General features: G+C 48.8%; 1 protein-coding gene across 2 annotated transcripts in view; it reads right to left on the bottom strand.

The window, feature by feature from the left end:
* Positions 1–23,555, bottom strand: part of ROR1 (receptor tyrosine kinase like orphan receptor 1) — a 148,318-nt gene that overhangs the window by 123,359 nt on the left and 1,404 nt on the right. The window contains exon 2 of one of the 2 annotated variants that reach the window (XM_042873084.1): positions 17,972–21,772. Coding sequence is in view for 1 of the 2 variants with exons in the window: in XM_042873083.1 (XP_042729017.1) it covers positions 10,457–10,565 (109 nt within the window). In the remaining variant the exon portion in view is untranslated. Of the gene's footprint in view, positions 1–10,456; positions 10,566–17,971; positions 21,773–23,555 lie in introns of those variants that run through there. The other variant, XM_042873083.1, reaches the window with a different exon arrangement.

Below are 23,555 nucleotides of genomic sequence, written 5' to 3'. Positions count from 1 at the left end.
CATCAGCTTTCATCAAATATTACAAATGCCTTCTTGGCATAAATTAATTTAAAATTAATTTAAAATTTAAAAACAAAAGTGCTTGTTTCGAGCCACGCATCCAGCCTGTGAAGCATCTCTAGTAGGAATAAAGAGTATCTAATCATCAGGGCTCAGCTGAGCTCTGTGCTATTTGCTACCAGGCAGAATGAGTTGCCTTTTCCATTTCATAACATATATTTCTTTTCTAAAAGAAAAAAGAAGTTAGGGTTGGTAGAGGGCATGAGAACACGTATGGAAGAAGAAAAGAAACCATTTGCATCTGGCCGTTCATTCTAACCCCATTATGGTACGAAAGTCGTGCAGAGGAGGCTGGATAATATTTTGTTTAGTGAAATCAAATACCCCCCAAGCAGACACTTTCCTGTATGCAAAGCATTTGCTTTCTCCCTCCCCCCAAAGAGCAATGCAAGAATAGACCCCGTTCTCTCATGTGGCCCTTAAATGACAGTCGTCTTTCATCCCTGAAAGCTGAGACAACTACACCTCGCAGCGCGGATCAAAACCTGCCTGCTCCCGTGGCATTTGGGCAGGAAGCAAACGCAACACTATATTCTGCCTAAAGACAAAATTCAAAGTATTCACATCTCACACGTCCTGCGGCGGATACCTCACATCTTTGGGAAAAGGGGCACGGGCAGGACTCAGCTCTCACTGTGTGCCAGGCACATTTCCTTTCACAGAATCACAGAATGGCCAGGGTTGGAAGGGACCTCAAGGATCATGAAGCTCCAACCCCCCTGCCACAAGCAGGGCCACCAACCCCCACATTTCACAGCAGCCCAGGCTGCCCAGGGCCCCATCCAACCTGGCCTTGAACACCTCCAGGGATGGACGGGGCATCACAGCCTCTCTGGGCAGCTGTTCCAGCACCTCACCACTCTCATAGCAAAGAACTTCCTGACATCCAACCTCAATCTTCTATCCCTGAGCTTAAAACCATTTCCTTTGCTGCACAGCCCTGCAGAAGCAGCAGCACATGGCCATCACGGCCCATGTGTGTGGAGCTGAAATACTCTGAACTTCCATATCCTCAAAGCACCATGTGTCCTTTAAGTCCCAGTGAAGTTACTTTTCAGAAAGGGTGGTCAGGCACTGCAATGGATGCCCAGGGAGGTGGTGGAGTCACCGAGCCTGGGGGTGTTGAAGGAAAGGCTGGATGTTGTGTTGAGGGACATGGTTTAGTGGGAGCTACTGGGAATAGGTGAACGGTTGGACTGGATGAGCTTTGAGGTCTTTTCCAACCTTGGTGATTCTATGATTCTATGAAGTCAATGAGAACAACTGCACTTCCCTGCTCTCGGGACCAGGTTTTCCAGGACATCCCATCCAAAAATCACTTTCCACAGCAAGGCTGTGCTGATTACTATAACATGAAACATGCCTGGAAAAAAGCAGCAGCATTATCTGCTATGAAAAAGAACAACTAGAATGGATTGAATACTGAAAATGAAGATAATATGTCAAGGTGATCTTTCAGTTTGCCTTCTGTGGTTGGCAGCAGATCATCATTAACCACACTGAGTTCATGCTAATGGTTTAAAGACACATCTTTAGGGTGATAACATCACCACGCACGCAGGATGGACCTGCACTGCACAACATCACTTTCCCATTGAGACCTGCTCTCTGTTTCCCTCAGAAGTCCCAAGAAAAGCATACAGAGTGATTCCAGAGGCCGAAGTTAGGACAGATAAACCTCTTCAAACAGTGAGATAGGTCACTTTTTACCTGCTATTTAACTAAAACTGACATGCTGAATAGCTTCAGACCCCTGTGTGCTTTAATACGTTCCAGTTCAAAAGACACAGCTTCTACCGCATCGTAGAACCACAGAATGGCCTGGGTTGCAAAGGACTGCAATTACCATCTGGTTTCAAGCCCCTTGCTATGTGCATGTAGGATCTCTACCACAGCAAAGCTGGCAGGGCTGAGCTGGCATTTCCCTTCTGCACTGCAGTCATCTCCCTGGTGTCAGCACGTCACTGTATGAGCACAGTCACCAACAGCAGGACAAGAGCAGGCCTCGAGACCTGACGAAATGAAGGCTGAATTGGCACAGCCATCCTTCCAGAAGACAAGTGTCTTCTCAAGGAGCCTGACACCAGCTCATGCGGGCAAGGGAAGAGAAAGAAGTGGATAAAGCTTCCATCGGATGGCTCAACAAGAGCAAAAGAAAGCTGAGCCTCTGTATCACCACGTAACAATCCTTTGTAATATTTCAGATGACTTTACAGTTCTGACAGATGGGCGCACAGACACTTCCCAGCAAATTACACTGGATGTATACACACGTAATCCCCCGCTTGCAAAGGAGAGACAGAATTCTTCCCCCTAGGCCTTTTCAGTTATTACAATTAGTCCATGTGAAGTTACCCTTGATAATCTGCTGAGATAACTGCTGCCAAAGGGAGCAGCGTAACCGAACCTCTGACAATTACAGGGTTTGGGCAGGAGATGGCTGTACAGCTGACAAAAAATATCTCAAGTACAAAACTGTGCAGAACCCTACAGGCTGCAATTTCCCCAAATCAAAGGCAATGGCAGCATTGTTCTTGCTAGGATGACCCTTGCTGGATGTGTGTCTGCAACGCCTGGGGCAACGAATCCACTCATTCACTGACACCACAGGAAGAATGGTGCCAGCTAAGATATTTGTGCTTGCAGGCAGGCTAAATCTTCAGGGGAAAAACAGGGGCTGCTCTTAGACTTACTCATGGATGTTAAAAGCTGGATGGGATTGTTCTTCCAGAGGTTTCCCCGGATAATCATAACGCATACCCAAAACTTTGGCCCAATTCTCAACAGCTCCAAGCCCAAGATCCTCAAGGTGGCCTCAAATCAGAGCTGAACAGGCCACAGGGATGAGAGACAAGTGACATTCAAGCTCCTCAAAACCACCGTAAGTTAAAGGTCCTGCCTTTTTGGGAGCTGCTTCCACCTGCAATGCTCACACAAAGGATCACACTGCCCACGCAACAGCTTTTTGGCAAAGAAAAGCAGCAAGTTGGCTGGTAGCAGCTGGCTCAATTTGTTTTTAACTGAGAAAACCCACTGAAAATTATCAATTCTGAGAATACTTTTTCCTCCCCCCACCCCTCCCAGTAACAACTAGTGACACAATGAATTTTCAAGACACATCAGTGAGTTTCCCCAGAACTACTGTGACATTCACAGATCCACAGATCATAGATTTTGGAATTAGAAAGACAGTTCTGACCATTGCCAAATCCGGCTGCCCATTAAGCCCCCTCAGGAAGGAAGGCCAGACAGCTTTGTGCCCAACCTAACACACCTGTGTAGACTTGAATAGCACAACCAAAACCAGAAAACAAAAGCAAATCCATCCCACTTTGGCCATTCCCTGAGAATATTCAGCCTAAAATTGAGCAATTGTCGGAGAGGTTCTCATATCAGGAACAGTTTGCTTTGCTGCTGCGACAAGCAGGACACTGAGGATCTTAAGAGCAGCCCATGTGGAACATCAACATTTCTGCATACAAAGTGCTCTCAAGCTTTGGGAGCTTCCTACTGCTGGTCAGGGTTCATTGTACAGCCAGTCATAAGGGTCAGAAATATTCAACAGGATTTAAAGAAGATTATGTGAAACAACAACAAAAAACTCTCAAGAACAGAATGCGAGACCATAAATCACATCCTACAAACAGAGTCTCCAAGGAAAAATGGCACTCAGATATCATCTCCCCCCACATAACTGAAGAAAATCAGGGGAATGTCTTCTTTTGATCCCTGACGAATTAGACGTTTGCTAATGACTAAGATTCCTCTGTAATGAGAGGATGCCTTTGCAGCTTCTTCCCTTGCCTGGGCCTCTCTTTGGAGCCCTTACCTAACAGTAGGGGCTAAAAGAAGCCAAAAGCCTTTGGCGTTTCATAGCCAGGCCTCTGACGGCCTTCCTACCGCCCCACACTGTGCTAGAAGTCTGGTTTATGCATGTGTCACATCCTACCTTCCCTAACAGCACGAAGAACACGTGCTCTTCAATGCACAGCAACACATTGTATGCAGAAAATACAGGGAGGGGATAAATACTGGCAGTGCCCAACGCAGCGGAACGAGCCCTACCTTACAGGACACAGCCCTGCTGGGAAGGCTCCGTGCTGCCTTCTGATGTCCCACACCAGGTTTCAATTATTCATCTCTTACCCAGCTTTGGATTTACTTATTTGAAAGGATACTATTTTAACAATAAATCTCATGGACAGCGTTAATTAAAAGCCAAAGCTTGCCCTGAGCTGGACTCCCAAAGTCTACAAGAATGTTCACAGCCCATTTATTTATTCCAGCATTGTGTCAGTTATTAAATTACAGTAAATTAAAAACACAGCGACAGACCAATAGCTCAAATAAGTGAGCTGGTTGCATCTCACTTACAAAGGTTGCTCTGACCAGCTGCCAAGAAAAGTGAATTTAAAAGCAGGGGGCCCTGAGTTTGCACATAGAGTCACGGCCCCAGCGATGCTGGCACCCCACAACCAGAAGTACTGCTGCAATGCAGGGCAAGGGGATCATGCCCCAAAACCACTGCTCCAGAGCAAGCATAGTGCAGAAAGCATCAGCACCGTGACAGAGCTGAGAGCTGCTTCAGAGAAGAGCTGTAAAAGTAGAAGGAGAAATGACTGAGACACGAGAGCCAACGGTCAGAGGCAAAGGCTGACCAAGCGTTACCCTGTGGCCTTCTCAGTGTTTTTAGTGACATAAATCAATTTCCCCAGCAAATCGACTGGGAATTAAACAACTTCACACTGCAGGCAGAGCTCTCCGTGCTCCACTTGTTCTGCTGATAAAGGGACGTCTCTGTCACACTGCTAAGTTTTGTTCAATTTGCTGGAAAGAGAACGCATTCAAAGCTAACTAACTAACTAACTAAAATCAAAACATATGGAATGAATAATGAACACAGCAAATAAAACGCACAGAACGCTTGTTACTTATACAGTACATCAAGAAGGCTGAGTAAACAAAATAATTAACAAAGATAATTCCTTTTATTTGAGGCCAAGTTAATTTTGGAGATTACCGTGGTAAGTGACCTTCTGCAAAAATTGGGAGAGGCAATAAAAACTGCTGTAAACACAGTATGGACTCCTCAATGCTCAGATGGATGGGAACTCTGTAAGGGCATCATGGACAAGAGCAGTGTTCACAGTCCAATGAAGAGGATACTTTGAAGAGGAAGGTGGGGACAGAAGCTCTGCAACAAGGACTGAACTCGAAGGGCATCAAATCTCAGCTCTGACCTCACTTTTGTGTCTCCTGGCCAAAATTCTGCTCTCTTCTGGAGGATACAACAGCAGTCATCTCTGAGGACAGAACTGCTGGAACAAGGAGGCTGTGGATGCCCCATCCCTGCAGGCATTCAAGGCCAGGCTGGATGTGGTTCTGGGCAGCCTGGGCTGCTGGTTGGTGACCTGCACACAGCAGGGGGTTGGAACTGATGAGCGTTGTGCTCCTCTGCAACCCAGGCCATGCTATAATTCTGTGATTTTAACTGAATTTGATGATTAAAAAAGCCAACCTCCTGGCTCCTAGTTACTTATTCCACAAGTGTTCAAATGTATGGATGCTGAGGCTGTAAGAAATGCAACACAAGCATCAGCACGCAGCTTCTCCTCTGCCAGCCACGTCCAAGAGGTGACTTACTGCTGGCTTTGCAGCTCAGAGCAGCAGTGTGCAGGCACATATTGATTGTATGCAGGTGAGCTGAAAACCTTAAAGCTTCATCCAGTGCAAGAATCCAATGACAGTACTGAAGCTCCACTTAATTTGTTGTGTGGGAAAGACAGGAATACTCCTGCTCGATCTCTTGGGGTATACTGAGTCCAGACTCATTCTTTATTTTTCTTTTCCAGATGTCTGAATATCTCAAGGACTCCAATGATTAGTAGTTCCATACCATGTTAATATTTGCAAAAAACAGTCTTTTGCAAGCTGTTTCAGATTACCGAAACACACCCAGTGCATGCTGTTTATTCTTTCTTCGATTTGGTACCAGCTTTTTTTACTAAACAAGGATACACAAGTGCTTCCACATCCACCAGTCCTAGGAGGACACTGAGACCTCTGTTATGTTGCCCTTCTCAAACACACTTGAAACTTACAAGGACATCCGTCAGTCCAGCCTCGTCACAGCAACCCAAAATTCCCTGCACCACGCTGGTGTTTCCTTGTTATCCAACAGTCCTTGTAGTCCCATCAGTACCTTTTCACTTCCCTGCTTTTTGAGAAGAGCAGCCCTATCACCAGGCACTCCAATTCTGTTCACAAATCAGACAAAAAGTTTCTGGAAGACTGTGGAAAAGTCACTTGAATTGAAGACATTTCAATGCAGCACATATAATAACTTCTCCGTAGCACTAGGGCTAGAGGAAACAAAACAAAATAGTAACCTGCAGCCTCTGCCTGCCATCAAACTGATCCACGTACGACTAGAAGCATTTGCATAGTTTACATCATTTAAAGAAACACAGGAAGGTGGTGCTGTACCACGAAGCCTTATTAGCAGGCAGCCCCGCTCCCAGGTGCTTCCATGTTGGGCACTCACAAGCTGGGCTAATGAACGTGAGGTTCTCCCTACCAATGGCATCCTCTCTTTTACCTACATGTGGCCAGAAGGCTGAAGCACAAAGACAGGTTCTCTTCAGAGTGCTATCAGTCCAACGAGAGATGAAGCACCAGATGTGACGTTCAAAGGGCTCTTGCAGAACGTCTCACTCGCTGCATCACCCCATCAGCTCCCCTTATCACACTGCCTCTGAACCCCCTGAGCTGACCCACGCCTTATGCCCTCTGATGAGGTTTTGGAAGTGGTCACTTCCCTAAGTTAGGAGAATTCCAAGGTCCTCCTGAGCTCTGAGATTAAAGCCATGCAGATAACAGAACCCTGTGGGCAGCACACCATCCTGCACGCTGACCCTGACAGCCCAGCAGCCCAAGGAGGACAGTGCCTTCTCCTCCAGACAAAGGCACAGGAGTCGTCCTTCCAGAGGAACTCATGCTGTGAATCTGGAAGCACGTATTCTTCCAAAGATCATCTCAAGCTCCAAGTGTAAGAAAAGCACATCCTCAGCTATTTCCAGTCTCTGGAGGGAACGTGTGATGAGGTTATAAAGTTGTTGCACATTTTCCCTCGCTTATCTCCGATCTTTCATTTCCCATGCCCTGCTGCCGTGCTCCTCCACGCTGTCCCCTCCCAGCCCAGCAAGCAGATGCGCAGAGTGCTGGGATGGAGCAGCACAGCACAGCACAGCCCACAGCCCCACAGGAGAGGGGCACGGGGGCACAGGAAGGACTGGGAAGGATCAGTTTCCCCAGATGACCCGACCGGCTTGAAAAAAAACCTTTTAATAAAATGCAGGCCTCCGCCATGGCCTCCACTAACTGTTGTCTTGAGATCTCATCTCCTTACGAAACTGCACTGCTGAGCACTGGGGTGGCTACATCCTACTGTAAAGGTGGTACCAAAGCCTTGCTGCAGAGTGAAAGCACGTCCTTGTACAACACAACATCAGCAGCACTGTAACAAACTCCCAACACCCACACCAAGTCCCCAGCATCTCGGACTCCTCAGGACTGTGCTCTGCCCTTGTGCGCAGCGCCTTGCTTTAATATTTCATTTATTTCTTGCTGTTGTTAACCTTCCCTGGCACTGAGGTCAGACATCTCCTGCCTTTGGCTGAGCACCATCTCCAGTCTGTGAGACAATCATAATGTGGAGAGCAGCTGCATTTACTTACAGGCTTTTTCTCCACTCCGGGGCACTTTTCTGAGCCTAGGAAGATCACTGCATTTCCCCACGTGTTCCCAAGAAGCAGCATCCAGTGTCACACCTCAGGGAAGCTTTTCTCTCCCTCCATTCTTTTCCTAGATTTAGGTATTTGTACTTAACATCCACACTTAAGCTTTCAGATGCTTCCCAACCCTGATCTAATTTGCAGCTTTCAAGTTCCTGTGCATACACAATCAGTATGGCAGCTCCAGCACATCTTAATTACAGAAACAAACGACCCGAAGATCACCTGTTGATACTAGAAGGAACTTCCATCAAGAACTACAATCAAGGTCAATGAAACAATCTTCTCTCATCCTTTCACAGGCAAGTCAAGGAAGTCAACAGTTCAACTCTTTGAAAGGGAGGATAATAGCAGGACAAGGGGAAATGGTTTTAAGTTGAAGGAGGAAAGATTTAGGTTGGATGTCTTGGGGAAGTTCTTTACTATGAGAGATGCTGGAACAGCTGCCCAGAGAGGCTGTGATGCCCCGTCCATCTCTGGAGGTGTTCAGGACCAGGTAGGATGGGGTCCTGGGCAGCCTGGGCTGCTGTGAAATGTGGAGGTTGGTGGCCCTGTATATGGCTGGGGGATTGGAGCTTCATGATCCTTGAGGTCCCTTCCAACCCTGGCCACTCTGTGAACAGCACACTGCATCACCTAAAGCATCACTCAGATATCTACAGTTTTACTGCAAGCTCCTAAAGCATTTTAATACTCCTCAGGCTTCTTCTGCTGCAAGTCATCACAAAGGTACACCATACTGAACAATAACAAAGCTGGAGAGGTAATATCTACAGTCACTTCAGATGCTGCAAAGAGTAAAAACACGTCCAAGTTAGAGAGTTGCCATTCCTTACATCCACGGAAATGGTGTGGTTTTAATCAGAATGCTGTTGGGCCGAGCTGCGAGCACCCTTGGGAAGAACATGCATTACAGACAGCACCAACACACAAAGAAAAATGTGCTTTTTGTTTTGTTGTGCTCTCTGCAAGGGAAGGTCACGGACAAAAAAGGGAAGCAGGAAAACTAGGGGGAAAAAAATGACGAGCTTTTGGAAAGCAACACAGCAGAATAGTTTTGGTCTGAGATTTGACAATCTGAGCTCAGTCTCACAGAATCCCCTCAGCTGAGCTGTGACAATGGCTGCTCAGCATCCTGCCCACAGCACGGCCGCATCCCGCTGCTCCGGCACGCAGGGGCACTCTGTGCACATCTGCAGATGTGTGCTGGCTGCAGGCACCCAAGCAGGGACCCCAGATGGGAGCAGCACTGTGCAGGTGTTGGGAGCAGCACTCCTGCAGCACTGGGTGCTGGGTGACGTGTGGAGGACAGCAGGCTGCTGCCACAGATGGCCTTATTTGACACAGCCAGAAAAAGTGATGTCTGTAACTCATTGAGCTGGTTTCTTGCTTTGTTTTTAAAGGTGAGGGTGAAGGGTAAGGCCTGAAGGGCTCTGGCTGGCAGGTTTCCTGGGGCAGGTTTCCATCTATCCCCCGGACCCTACAATTACCTTAAAGAAACTTGCACGGTGCTTTCTACTTTGGTGCTTTTTTTTAATTGGCATTTCAGATGTTTCATTAATTACCCCAATTCTTCTATAAAGCCTAGACCTTAAATATTTGGGGGTGGGGGGGAGAGGGAAACCATGTAGGGCTGTAACATGGCCACACAGACATGTGTCCATCAAAAACATATAATCCCTTGATCCTCCCATGAGTCGATATTGTAATTTTTTGCCAAAGACGTCACTTACGAAATACTTCAGTGTGGAAAATAATTGTATGCTAATGACTGTATTAGTAATCATGAATTTCCATCAGCACATTAAAGTGAAGTTACTTTGAAAGATCCTTCCCAGTAGTGAATGGTTGTGGGGTTTCCTTTCCCTCCAGGCTCCAGGAGCCCGTAAGACTCCATAGCACAACACAAACGTTCCGAACTTACACTGAAGCAGTAAAAGGGGAAAAAAGCCCCCCGCTCGCTATAGGCACCGCCGGAGCCGCACCGCCTGCACAAACAGCCCTGTCTCTTCCACCGGCTCTCGCTTAAACGCGCTCAGCATTCCTCGGAGACGCCGGAAAGCCGCATTTGACGTTTCCATCCCGCCGAGCTGCGCCGGACCGCTCCGAACCCCAACGCTCGGCTCAGCACCGCGCAGCTCCTCCAGCCCCGAGCAGCCCCGCACTTCAGCCCCGCACAACCCGACCTCTCCTCTCCGTTCTCTCCCCAGCGCCGCTCCGCCCAGCACAGCGCGCAGCCCCATAGGTCTGAAATCCCCCCTCGGTAAAGCAGCGGGACGAGGAACGCGCCCTCAAAGCAAAGCGGCTGGGCGTTCCGCGAGGCCGCTCTTTCAAACAAACACGCTGACGAAGTTCACGGCACGGCGAAGCATCGCCCCACAGAAGCTCCCCGCGGTGCCGCGCTCTGCGCCCTGGAGCCCGGCGGAGTTTCGGAGCAGCCCGGAGCCCATCGCCCCGCGCTCGGTCAGCGCAGCGCATCGCAGCGCATCGCAATACAGCGCAGCGCATCGCAATGCATCGCAATACATCGCAGCGCAGCCCTCGCTCCCCGGCGCCCCGTCCGCGCTCAGCGCAGCCCGCTCCCCTGGCGGCCGCCCTCTTACCTGGCGTGGTGTCCGCCGGTTCGGCCCGGCTCCCCGCACGCAGCAGCAGCAGCAGCGGGAGCAGCAGGAGCCTCCCGTCCCCGCCGCCCGGCCGGGGCGGCTGCCGCATTCCTGAGCCGACGCCGCGTTACTCCGACATCCACCGCGCAGCGTCCCGGCCCGGCCCGCGCAGCGCCGCGGGGCCGCCTCTCTTCTCCTCTTCTCTCCTCTCTCCTCCGTCCGTCCCGCGCCGCGCCCTCGGGGCTGCGCTCTGCCGGCGGGCGGGGAAGGCGGCGCGGGCGGCCGCCTCAGCCCTCACTTGTCACTTTCCGCCCGCTCCGCTCCGCGCGCAGCCCGGCCCAGCCCCGGCGGAGCCCCCGCGCGGCCCGGCCCTGCAGCGCCCCCTGCCGGTCGGCCCGCGCGCCGCCTCCCGCCCCGCGGCCCCGGGGAGGCGCTCGCTTCGCGCCGCCGGGCGCCATTTTGCCCCGCTCGGCCGTCGGGGCTCTGAGGGGAGCGGGTTTTTGGGAGGGCTGGAATCGCCCCTCTTCGATCGTCTCTGCCTCTGCCTCTGCCTGCCCTGTGCGCCAGAGCTTCCCAGAGTGTACCCTGCTGAGCTCTTTGGCTGCACCGCTTTACTTTTAAGATCATTTCCATTGAAATGAGGCGAAGAAACCACGAGCTCGCGGTCCAGGGAAGTGATCTCTCAGCTGCCCTTCACGCACAACGTTGAGAGGTTTCTAATTTTCCCCTCAGCGAGCTTAAAACTCGCCGTGCATCTCCTCTTCCTGTCAGTCTGTAGCTCAGAAACCCACCTGGCACCTGAGGAACTCTTTCCACCCCTCCCTGCCACAGTGAAACCAACATTTGACGCACTCCTTATCTGCAAGGTCCGCCTCCTCTGCCGCCCCAAGCGCCGCTGCCGTCCGTTGTGCCACGGCTGTGAGTAGAGGGGCGCTGCCAGCGAACCACCAGTGGCAGCTGCTCTCCGTTCAGAACGCTCACGTACCCAGGACTCTTAGGTTAGGATTTTGGAAGTCAGAATCTGTTCAACAAGAAGTTAATAAGCAGGATGGGAACAAGGAGAGGATTGTAAGAATTTTCTCCTTGTTTCCTGATGAATCAGGTTTGCTTTGTGCCATATGAATCTCGTGTTTCTCCTCAGATACTAACAGAGCACCAGGAGGACCAAACCCAGGTAAGCGCCTGGCTGTGTGTTAGGAAGGAGATGGAGGCCTCTCAATTGGCTTCTGACACAAAGAACCAGGAGCTGAGATGGTTCAAGAGCTAAGCTGACAGTCACCTCCTTAAAGCAGAGAAGTTTATCCCTGTTTAGGACCTCGCCCCACCTTTCTGGGTGGTTCTTTAGAACTTTAGCACTTATCCTTGCTCCTTAAAGGACAGGGAACAGAGCGTGCCACAGGTGAGGGCCAGGTCCAGCGACGATGGTCGAGTCAGACAGGTCTGTGGTGGGAAGAGAGGTTTGAGGTCAAGCAGGGAATTCCCTCCAGAAACCAGCAGGGCCCACAACCAGTCATAGCTGAGGTAACCTTACAGACGAGTATTCTGCGAATAGCACAGATAGGGGCTGGGCGCAAACAGAATCCCTAAGCAATGGGGTGTGGGGCAGGCCCCAGGTAAGCCCAGGCAGGGCCATCAAGACCCGTAAGAGCCCTTAGGGCCCCAACACCTACCATGTAGTTACAGAGGAAATGTCAGTGAGAAGGTCAGGCTGTCCAGCTGGGATAGGATTTCTGCAACACCATCCTGGGCTCACTCGCCCTGGCCCTCTAGGGTGACTTTTCAAGTTATTTCTGAGCTGATCTAACAAACAGCAAGTTGACCACAATAAACAAATCTCTGCTTTCCATATGCTCATCGCAGCAAGTCCAGTCAGCCACCGATCACGTGGAAAACATCCTCTGATGGGACAAAAGAGAGCAGTGTTCCTCCAGCTCAGCCTCGTGGGCCAGTCCCCACAGCTGCTGGGGATGCCTGGACCCAGGGATAACCTATGGCCAGTGCCTAGGGACACCACAGAAGTCTATGGCAGATCAGGAGACTGCACATAGATTCCCCATGTCTTTGGTTTGCTTCTAGATGTTAGATACAGGCACTGTGAAAGGATAAATCGTTTGTAATTAAAAAACAAACCACTTATTTTTAGCTACAAATCTACCAAAGTGCATGCAATTAGCGAATATAAATCACTTCCTGGCTTGAAGACTGTTCAGCACAGCACATAAATGAAAGTTAAAACATACGTTTGGGGAATACATACTACATCTGCTCTTAATCTGCAGCATTTTGAAATCAATACAAATATTCTCCCTACTTTTCCTTGAACATGCTGCACTCTGTCATACCGCAGTGGAAGAACTAAAAATACATTAAACAAAGGAACCAGAGCGGACACAGCCCTGAACACCCCAAAAAGAATAATGCAGAGTACTTGTAAGGGTCTGATGGCAAGAAGTGGGCAAGGTAATGACACGCTGTGAGGTGGGTGGACAAATTAGAGGCAGTTTCTCCTACGTGGTTTGCAGGATGCTGCAGAGATGCGATGCGCAGATAGAGGCTCAGGAGGTGGCTCTGGGGAGAGGAGCCCGCTGCTTGATGCATGGCTGTGTGTTTTAAAACAAGGAGAGGCTTGTAGTCAGCGTCACTAAGGAATCGGTTCCTGCAGGGAGAGTGTATTACACACTAAACCTTCTTATTCTTTTTTTTTTTTTTTCTTAATGAAAAGATATCTAAGGAGCTGGCTGTCTGGGAATGATTTGTAAGTACAATAAACTTAACAAGAGGATGATAAGCAAAATATTCTAAGAGAAGTGTCAGAAGTACAGCAAGCTAAGAGAGAGAATCGACAGTGTGTGTTCCGAAGTATTGTGTCTTGTTCTTGTTTTCCTTTCCATCTCTCATTAATCTATTCCAGATCTTTCTCATTTCAACCACCGAGGCCATAACAATCATCCTCTGCCCACTTGAAATGCAACTAGAATCAGAGCCCAGTGAGGCTTCTAGAGAGGAAGCTGAAGACAAGGCCAGGCTCTGCACAGATTCCTAAAATCCACGCACCCGCGGAAAGTCCCCCTTTAAATCTGAGTTCACCACTGATCTTTAAATGGTGTAGGAAACAGCGATGGGAGGTACTTACTGAGTACTGGAGACGAGCAAATCTCTGTGCTTACGCTGACAATTCTTTAGGGTGGGAATTGTGTCAGACAGCAGTGCTGACGTTGTCTCAGTGAGCACATCCTGCATTTCCCAGCTGAGTTTTCTGGAGCGAGTGCAGTCCAAATAATGACATATTTCATTGTGACTGTAGGAGGGGGGAAGCACAGCCCCTCCTGGGCCTCCCTTCGTTTGGGGACCAATAAAGCCAAGGAGTAGGTAGTTGTGCTGGTGCCAGTGTGCACCGCTCTGCTTTCTTCTCAAGCTGAAATGTCTTTGCCTGAAGAGGAAAGCAAAGGACTGGGGAGCCATGGGTGGCAGTGGGAGAGAGCACTGCTGGGCTCAGAGGACAGGCTGCATCCCTGCGGAGTGGCAGCAGGGAGGACCGGGAGGCTGAGCTCTTGTTCAGATAATCTAGCTTGGGCTGTGATCTGGGAGCACTTTGAAAATTGGCAGCAGGCAATGGAAAAGATAAAGGCAAAAGCCTTGAAACAGACCACAATTCTTTGCCTTTCATATGTGCACTACGTTGGAATTTTATATATATAGCAGAAGGACTCTGTTCTTTATATTCTTGAATTACATAGCTCCGAAACATGTAATGTTACCCTTCTGGAAGAACAAGGGTGATAGAATGGGACACAAACACCAGTGACTTCTTAATAACACATGCAAACATGGGGATGCTTATTATGCATTATTTATGCTGTTATTATTTTCATGACTGCATGCTGACACCCGGCGTTTCATCAGATTCAGTATCCCTTCCAAAGCATTAATTCAACAACCAGACGAGGTGCAGAGCAGGACAGGCAACAGGAGCAGCATGCAGCAGTGATGCTTCCAAATCCCACAGCTGGTGATTTACACTGCAGTTGCTGAGCTTTGTAGGGATCTTTCAGTAGGAAAGCACTGCAATTGTTTCAGCTCTGATTTCCTCATTACTCTGAGAAGTGAGTCTCCAAAAGAAGGTAATGGATCGAGTTTAGTTTGGGCATGACCACGTTACACTTGTGCAAAATACGTCAGGTGAAGGCCCTTACTGTCAAAGGGCCCACGATTTCTCTTACAGCTTGTTTGCTTTTTGCAAGAGGAATCACTTGACCTCGTCCTCAACAACTGAATTCAGGAAGGAGGCCATTAAGGCAATAGTTTGGAAAACGGAACCACCCTCACACTCAGCTGCCTCCAACCACGACTTCACACCACATCAGACAACCTCACGGGCAGCCCCACGTGTAGTGAGCAGCACTGCCAGGAAAGGGCCACGGCATCCGGTCTGCGCCTCCCAATTCTCCACATAAATTAATGGGGAAGTGGTCCCCCAGTCATCACCATGAGCAAGGCAGATTTCACCACCTTCCTAAACAATGTCATCTTTGTTGCCAGGCCTGCAAAGCAGTAAAATACTCCAGTCATTAGGGGGAGAAGAATGTCACAAATTTTGCAAGAGAAGAACAGATTCCAGAATTCGTGGTTTGACAGGTTAATAAGTAGGCCTGCACATTTGCCTTTACAATTTATTTACTTGTAAGCCTGCACTGGGATTTTGTTAGGGATTTGGCATCTTAAACAGGTTTTTATTCCAACAACGTTTCAATTCACCTTTAAGGCTTTCAATTAAGACAAAATCAGCAAAGATCCATTGGTGGAATTTGCATGGAAGTTGGCTGGGGTTGCCAGGAGCGTGACAGGGGTATCGGCTTTATAGACTTGTACTGTACTATCTAACATCTCGTATTTTCCACTCATTTTGCATGTAAAACTTTTATTGATATCAGCCTGAGCGGAACAGGCCACTAAAATGGGGACCGTGCCCGTAGGACACGAGATGATGTCAGGTACCTTGGTTAGTTATGAGGGTTTGGCCGCACTAAATCTCCATGTTGAATGTTTGGTTTAGTTCCCCCATAAACTTTGCCTGCTGGATTTATATATTTTGGCTCCTTTTATTTTGACTCTAGTGGCTTCATTTGCAACGGGCTTAAATGACTGCAGTCCCACTCACACAGCAACAAATCCGCAGCGCAGTGGGCATTTCTCACTGTATAAATAAAGGGCCTCATCTGGCGAGGTGCTGGATGGACAAACTTGCTCGGGTTTCCAGGAGATCTGAGAGCACCTCCAGAGAGAAATCCCAGCCCTCACATAGCCGTGGTCATTTTCTACAGCCCTCTGTCAGGATCAGAACGCACAGCACACGGCCTTATCTTTTCCTTTGATCACAAACACTGAAATACTTATTTTCCTGACTGACCGCAGCACCCTGCTATCTGCAACGTGAATTCTGTGAACGATGATGATGTGGCAGTTCTTCTCCTCTGTGAAACTCAGCGTTCACTCACGTGGGTGTGTTTTCTGAAATAAAGCAGCATTTCAGTAATGGCTTCAGTGGGATATTTTAATTCTTTTCCTCTACTTAGAGGGTTTTTTCTAATCCGTTTCGATTCCAGCGAAAACGTCTCTGATCTGATAAAGGAGATGAAGTCACTGCATAGGCTTACTATTTTATTTCCATAAAGGTTTGAAAGTTTTGTTCCCTGCAGTGTTTTGGAGCCCAGGAGCATTCATCTGTTTTGTAAAAGGAAAGTTCCACAGAGCAACATTTGGTCACCGTTGTCTGAATTTCATTATTCAGTTCTCCAGACTAGCAGAGGGGAAAAGTGCAAGTTAGCTGGGTCACAGTCTGAAATGTGAGAGCAGTCAACTTTTTCTGAAGTTTATGGGAATGAAAGGAAATTTAATACTGTTCAAAAGAGAGATTTAAAGTTGCATCATGTGAAAACAATTGGAGAAGTTTAATCCTGAGGTCTTGGGTTATTTGGTAACTTACATGACCATTCGTCAGCCTGCAAAGGATGAAGTTGGCTTTGCCTCTGTTAACAGTTGGCCCCTGTTCTGGAGTGGCACTGCGATGCCAAAGGAGCAAATACAAGAAACGTTGGTTTTACAGACCACGATTAACTCTTTTCTTCTTTGTGCTTTTCAGCTCAAACCCTTCCTGCTCGTCTCCTCCGGGCTGCCAGCACTGATCTCCCAGCACTCTCAGCAACTCGTGCTGACAAGCTCTTTGTGTACAAGGGACTGCAGAGCTCCACAGTTTCTTAGTTTGAAAATGCTGAATACATACCCAATATTTGACCTTTACCTCTCAAACTGCTTCAGGGCTCATTCGTTTCTTTGTACGTGGAATAAAAACAATGGGACTCTGGGAAGTAACTCAATACTTTGTGTTTTGTTATATTTCTTGAGTATTACTTATGCTAAAAGACGTCCATTAAAACATGCTTTACATTTGTATTAGTTTCTACGTGTTATACAGAACTAAAAATCCACGGGGCTTTATATGTATAAGAATTAGAGATGTTTTCCAGATAACTCTACCACAATCCCCACCCTTTGCAAATCTCTTACTGCTGAGAAAATGCTCTCAAAAGGTGCTTCCTCCCCAGCATCCTGTCTGTCTCCTACCACTGCCAGTCACCTCCTCTCTGGTTTCAGCATCCCACCACTGCCTTTGGTGACCGCTCAAGGTCTCTCGTGACCTGGATTTAAAATCATGCCAAACTTTATTACTGGGAAAAAAATGAAGGGCGTCAAAATAAAGAAAGCTTGTTCTTGAAAACTTGTTTCTTATGTTTTCACATGCTGCTCTGTAGTATTTAATCCCACAACAAGATTAACTTTTAAGAAGATCTCTGGGGTTTGCGTTGGTCTCGCTGCTCTGTGCAGCAGGCAGGAGTGCTGGAGCTCAGGGAACGAGACCTGGGACATAGCACAGAGAAACCCCCTTGCTTCTCCTTCTGGACTAAACATTCCTGGTTGCCCAGCAGTGCCTGGCTGTCCCCATGCAGAGTTTTTGTCTGTGTTCTGAGCGGGGTGAGTGCCGAGCTGCTGCTGTGGGGGTGCTGCACACCCGCAGGGCGCAGGGCTGCCATACAACCCGACAAGACGTGGCTTAGCGCATGCTGCTTGGGCTAGCAGTGCCTGACAAGCTCTTTCCTTTTGATTCTCAGAGGTTTTCATTTAGAAGTTGCTTACACTAGTTGTAAAAATTTGGCTTTGCATATATTTTTTCCAGGCAGTGCTTCATTACTTCAGCTCCTTGCAGCATGTCCGTACAGACAATCAGTGAAGTGCAGCGCTGAGGCATTCCCATATGCTATTGCTGCTACAAACACTGCAGTTGCTATGGAAGGTATTCTTTGCTTCAAGTTATCCATACGTATTACAACATCTTTTAACAGGACAAACCCACACTGCTCGGGTTGTATGGCCCAAACTCCTGGTGGGAGTTGCTGCTGGGCTCTGCTTCTGTGGGCACTATGGAGGATGTTATAAAACCAGCTGTGTCTGCAAGCTTACCTGATCGTACAGCAACTCCTCAATCACACGAGCTGGAGCCATACAAAGGGAATTTCAGTTGATGCTGAAAACACAGGCAAATGGAAAGGTGCAGATGGTGAAGGGAGATACTGATCTTGAAGTCTGTGCTCCTGTACCACAAAAGAGAAAAACCCAGAAGGGAAAAACGAGAAGGGAAAAAATATTATGCATGGAGACGATGGAACGTTGGGAAACTGAAGGAGAAGGAAAAAAAGAAGTTGGATACAAAGGAGGGAAAAAAAGACAGATGGAAAGAAAGTCTAGAAGTTAAGGTGGACAAAAGATCCAGTGACACTGAGCTACAAAATCACAGTGCACCACTGTGCAGGAATCAGTGCATGGTGGGAGGAATCTCCAGCACCTCCCTGCATCAGAAAAGCAACTCCTATGCAATACCCTGGGGTTATGTGCTCTTCAGCATTGGCTCACCTGGCCAAGGCAGAAAAAATCAGTTGCCTATTATTTATTCTGTTCCTTCTTTCTGCCACAGAAGGAGTTTAACAGCCACCCATCGGAGCAGTCAGCCACTCTGTGGGCTTCCAGGCCAGTATGGAAAATTGAATAATGCAGCTCAGCTGCTTTTAATGAGACACTAACAACAATCAGTTCAAAGCAGAACACACAATAGCTGCTTAAAAATTGCCTTTGATTCCCTCTATGATAGAGAGCTTACCAGTACTTGAAACTGTGAATGCCCAGTTCCGTTTCTGCTGCTTTTTAATTTGCATGGATCCATTCCATCTCTTCTTGTTACTTTTTTTTTTTTTTTCATTTGTTTGTGAAAGCAGAAGAACAAAATCTTACATTGCCAGTGCTGACCTAAATGTTTTCAGCAGTGAATGCTTGAGGTGGTGCCAGAAGCTCTGCTGTCCCACCTGTTACTGGGAGCTGGGCACTAATCAACAGCCCTGCCCACGTATTGCTTTGCAATACAGTAAACTGCTTCAATTTACAGTAAGCTTCTTCCATTCGAAGTAACAAGCACACAAATCAGAAATTTAATCTTGAAATTACAGACAACTTTGCTTTAAGAGCACTGCCCTGATTGCACAAGCCAGCCTGCCAAATTGTGCATGCCCTGCAGCTCTGGGCTCCCCCGCTCTACATCCCAGGACCAGCAGCGTGTTCCCTGCACCCACAGTTGGGCAGGAGCAGAACACAGTTTGGGGCTGTCCTCGGGCTCTCGTTACACACAGACTTTAATATCACACACACAGCTAAAAGCTGGCAGCTCGTGTCTGGCATCACATTACTACCAACAGAGCAAGTTATGAACCCAACCCTAACTCAAACCCAAGGCCGAGCTCACTCTAACCCAAACGCAAAGCCTAATAAGTCTAACCCCTACCCTAACTCCCTCATGCACTGTGACATTCCCCAAACATCAACCCAGGTGGCTCTGTCTGTGTTCTGCCACGTTTCTTTCTGCCTCATCCCTGAATTCAAGTCTTGAAACCATGTTTTTAAAGCTGCAAACACCACCAGTGATGCCGAGCAGTGTTGTGCTCCTGTAAGCTCCCCAATCCACACCCCACCTGCTCCATGCCCGCTGACCACATCCCTCAGTGCCACAGCCCCAGTGTCACCTAGAAGAGGTGCAGAGAGGTGGGGTGGCTGCCCAGGGCTTCAGGAGATCAGGCTGCAGAGCTCTGAGCAGCGAGGTGCAGGAGGTGACAGCCACGTGCTGCCCATTCAGGAGTTCAGCTCTTGATTTCAGAAGCGTTTGGGGATCGCTGGTAACTGAGTTTTCAGTTTGAACACTGAAAAAGCAGAATGTCAAAAATAAGCTTGAATAGGTGGTTATAGCACAGGCTGTGAATGCTGTCATCCCAGATTAGAAATCAGCCCTTAAGCTAAGCCCTGTGACTTTTCTACTCTCCATATAACCCAGAGCCTCTGTCTCCACGAAAGCAAGTTTAATCAGCAGGATGCTCAAAGCTGAGCGCTGACCTGCACAGGGAACACTCGCCTCTGCAGTCTGGTAGGAGCTCATGTGCTCCTGGCTAAACCCAGCAGGGCCTGGGGGGCCATTTAGCAACCTTACAAACTCTGATGTAACTTTCAGAGTAACACGTACTAATCAACTGCTTGAGCCTATGCTGCATATAACTGATGCTTTCACTTTGCCTTGTTTCTTTGTAAAAGGCAGTGCTTATGTTGAAAGGTGTAGGAGCCAGAAGAGACCATCATTTAAATATATATATAATTCCTGTGCCACCCAAGCAGTCGGAATCTCACAATCAGTTCCTATTTCTTACAAAAGGAAAAATACCTCTGAGCTGCTGCTGAGCCAAATGAGAACTCTAGCACCGCTGAAAAATTGCATTCTTTCATTCTGTGCCATAGGGTGTAAGAGCTGAGCATCTGACCTACTGCCGTCATAGAAAGTCTTCTTTGAGGCTGGCTCTAATTACAGAGCATTTTAACGCTTTTATCTTTGGGCTGCACTGGGACAGGGTGGATTTGTAGCCTCTGTCTCCTGTTTCATTCGGTTTTGCATAGTCAGGAGAAGACACAAACCCTTTTCTCTCTTTCCCCTTTCTCTTTCAGGACTAACGCACAGCATTAGCGCAGCCACAACCAGACGTCAGCGGCGTGTTCTGCCCAGAGAGGGGACACCAGTGACTGCTCACATCTGTGCACAAAGCTGAGGACAGCGGCTCTCTGTGGGGATCCCACGTGGCCCTGAGCAGCAGGCAGAGCACTGTGCCTCATTTCAGCAGCAGCTGCCTCCAGCACTCCATCCCACACTGATCAGCTTCGTTCTGGCTCCGGCTGCACCTTGCTTGTGGCCCAACCCACAGCCCAAGCCTTGCTGTGCCGGGAACCTACTAAGCCACCCTTAATGGGAGCAGTGGGGTGGGTTGTGGCTGTGGGAGGTGGATGGCACCACGAAGAGACGCTCACAGCCGGTAATTCCATGCCAGAAACAACACAAACGCTCTGCTTGTGAACTTCCTAAACTCCTCCGCTCCCCTCCAGCTTTCCCATTCTCCAAGGAGCAGTGCACAAACACAGAGTGGAATGGTACAGAGCTCTGCAGCTTCACTGCGACACAGCACTGCCTCTCTTTGCCCATTCATTCCCTCCAAAAAGCATCGTTTCTGACTTTTCTTTCCGCTGTAGGCGCAGGAGGTTCACAGGAGTGACTCAAGGAGCCCTTTGCAGGGAGCTGCACACCAACACACAGCACGTCTGGCTGTCACCCTGCACCACCAATCATTGCTCTGAAACTTGAACTCCTTCTGGTGTCCATACATCATCCTGTGCCCCTCACCTCCACGCAGCACCAGCTCCTGAGCCTTGCTGTTAACTCACCTTCCTCCTCCTCACCCACATGGCCCTGCTCCTCCCCAGCCCCAGCTCAGGTTTGCTGGCCCCAATCTTCCCAGATCCAATTTTTTTTGTTACAGGGGCAGCGAGGCACTGGCACAAGGTGCCCAGAGAGGTGGTGGGATCGCCGTTCACCAATCCCAGCAGAACAAACCATCATCCCAAGTGCCAGAGTGACCCTGCCACCGCTGCACCCAGCTTCTGGCTCCGAGGCTGAGACAAGAAACCTGAGATCTGGTGCTTCTTTCCACTCCTGGGAGGACTTCCACTCCTTGAATGTCTTGCTTTTTGCTTGAGATGTATTTTCGTTTCTGGGTGGTGGAGACTGCATGTAGAAATCAGATACTGCCTTATGTGAAGTTGGGATAAAGATTAAAAAACACATACAACTGGTGAGACATCTGGATCTGATTGGGCTCCTCTGGGACAGCAGCCTACAGCTTGAGCCTGAAGAGAAGCAAAGAGAGCAGTGGTAATTTTTCATGCAAATACTCAGAAGCTCGGAGGGGCTGAGGCTCTGCAATCACCTCCATTGCCCAGTGAGAGCAGCATGGGCTGAGCACACTGCTCTGCTGCTGCAGGCAGCCACAGCCTTGGAAGCAACGCACCGTAATGCAGCCCCAGGGCAAAAGTGAACTTCCAGAGAAAATGATGAATAACGAAACCTGGTAGCTTCAGGTGAGGGTCTCCCTTGGAGCTAAGTGAGTTATCCTAGCAATAGGCCTTCATTTGCTGTGTGCTCACAGTGAGCTTGCTGGCACTTGGGCTGAGAGCTGCGTGCTGCTCAGCGAGCCGGTGGGGCAACGTGCTCTGCTTTAGGGGAAGGAGCAACCGCCACGGCAAAGCTGTGAGAGCACAGGAAGCTTTGTGCCTGGCCCTGGAGATGTTACACACTGCCAAAGCCCCAAGGAATGGGCTTTCATTCACTTGCCCAGAACGTGGCTGTGTCGGGAGGAGCACACGTGGCACAGATAATACTGCTCCACTGCTCCCCCCAGATTGCACACCAGCCTCTCTGTGTCAGCAGTGCACACAGCACCGGGTCACCCCAGTCTGTGCCACCAGGAGGACGTGACCCAGCTTCCAATGGGCTCTGAGAGGTGAAGATGTCCACACAAAGTACAAATGCATTATCTGCAACTGCAGCTTGTTTTGAGAGTCACGCTGGACTGAAGCTCTACGACGCAAATGTAAATTCTCCTTTTGTCTCACAGAGCATTTTATAATCACTGATTTACATTGTTTTCAAGTTACTAGCTGGCTGAGAGATCAAATATTTCCACACCATATTTGTCCCTCCAGAAGCTGTCAAGTAGATTTAGGCTTTGAGTGCTCAGAAGCCAGGCAACTCCTGGATTAATTTGGGCACTGGCAAACCCATTCCTTTAGCAACAAGTCCCAGCAGTGCCTGCACTAATGATTCCTGACGTGGAGTGGAAGCAGCATCCTTCATTAAAGACCCAGTGCTTCATTCACACAATGACAAACCTCCACTGCAGATTAAAAGGGAAGAGTACAGGGCAGCTGCAGACATGGGACATTTTTACACAGCCCAGCTCTCAGGGAAGAAAGACATCTATCACAAGAGTGAAATCAGTATTTGCCAGTACACATGTTAGAAAATAGCTCAAAAGGAGATTTCCCAGCAGCAATTTGCTTGAACAGAAAAAGGGGCAGACAAGCCCCATGTGCGCTCTACTAGGGGAAGGCAACGGAGCAGAGATGTGACAGCAGAGTGAAACACAGCAGGTTTCAGTTCTGTGTCACCTGTGCTCCTCTGCCATCCTGGCGGGGGCTGGCCTGAAGTGACCCAGGAGGCACTCCAGGGGGTTACATGTGGCCAGTGCCACCCAGAGAAGGCTCAAGGCAGTGACTGCCAAACGAAGGGCATTTCCTCTCCAGACCCAGCCAGGCATCCTTTCTGACAGAGGGGATCAAAGTCCCAAACAGCACCATGCTCATACCTTGGACTCAGCCTGGATTGCACAGGCCCCCCTCTGACACCTTTCTGTGCATGAGGGTACAAGCAATGAGCGTGGGCTGGACCACACTGAACTTCCCTTTCACACACAGATCAGGTCCAATCCAGTGTTTTTTCCTTTTCTTCTCTGAATGCAAAAGCCACAGCATTTCTTTCCTTGTGCTTCATTAAGTGACAGGCATTCCCACCAGCACACAGCTGCTGAGGACCAGAGCTCCAGCAGCAGGGCTCAGGCACACCATGAGCAGC

Source organism: Lagopus leucura, unplaced genomic scaffold (genome assembly GCF_019238085.1).
Source record: "Lagopus leucura isolate 7727_CA_CO unplaced genomic scaffold, USGS_WTPT01 Super-Scaffold_100009, whole genome shotgun sequence".
Taxonomy (NCBI): domain Eukaryota; kingdom Metazoa; phylum Chordata; class Aves; order Galliformes; family Phasianidae; genus Lagopus; species Lagopus leucura.
Note: the sequence above shows the minus strand (reverse complement) of the source record. Positions and strands in the feature narration are given on the sequence as shown.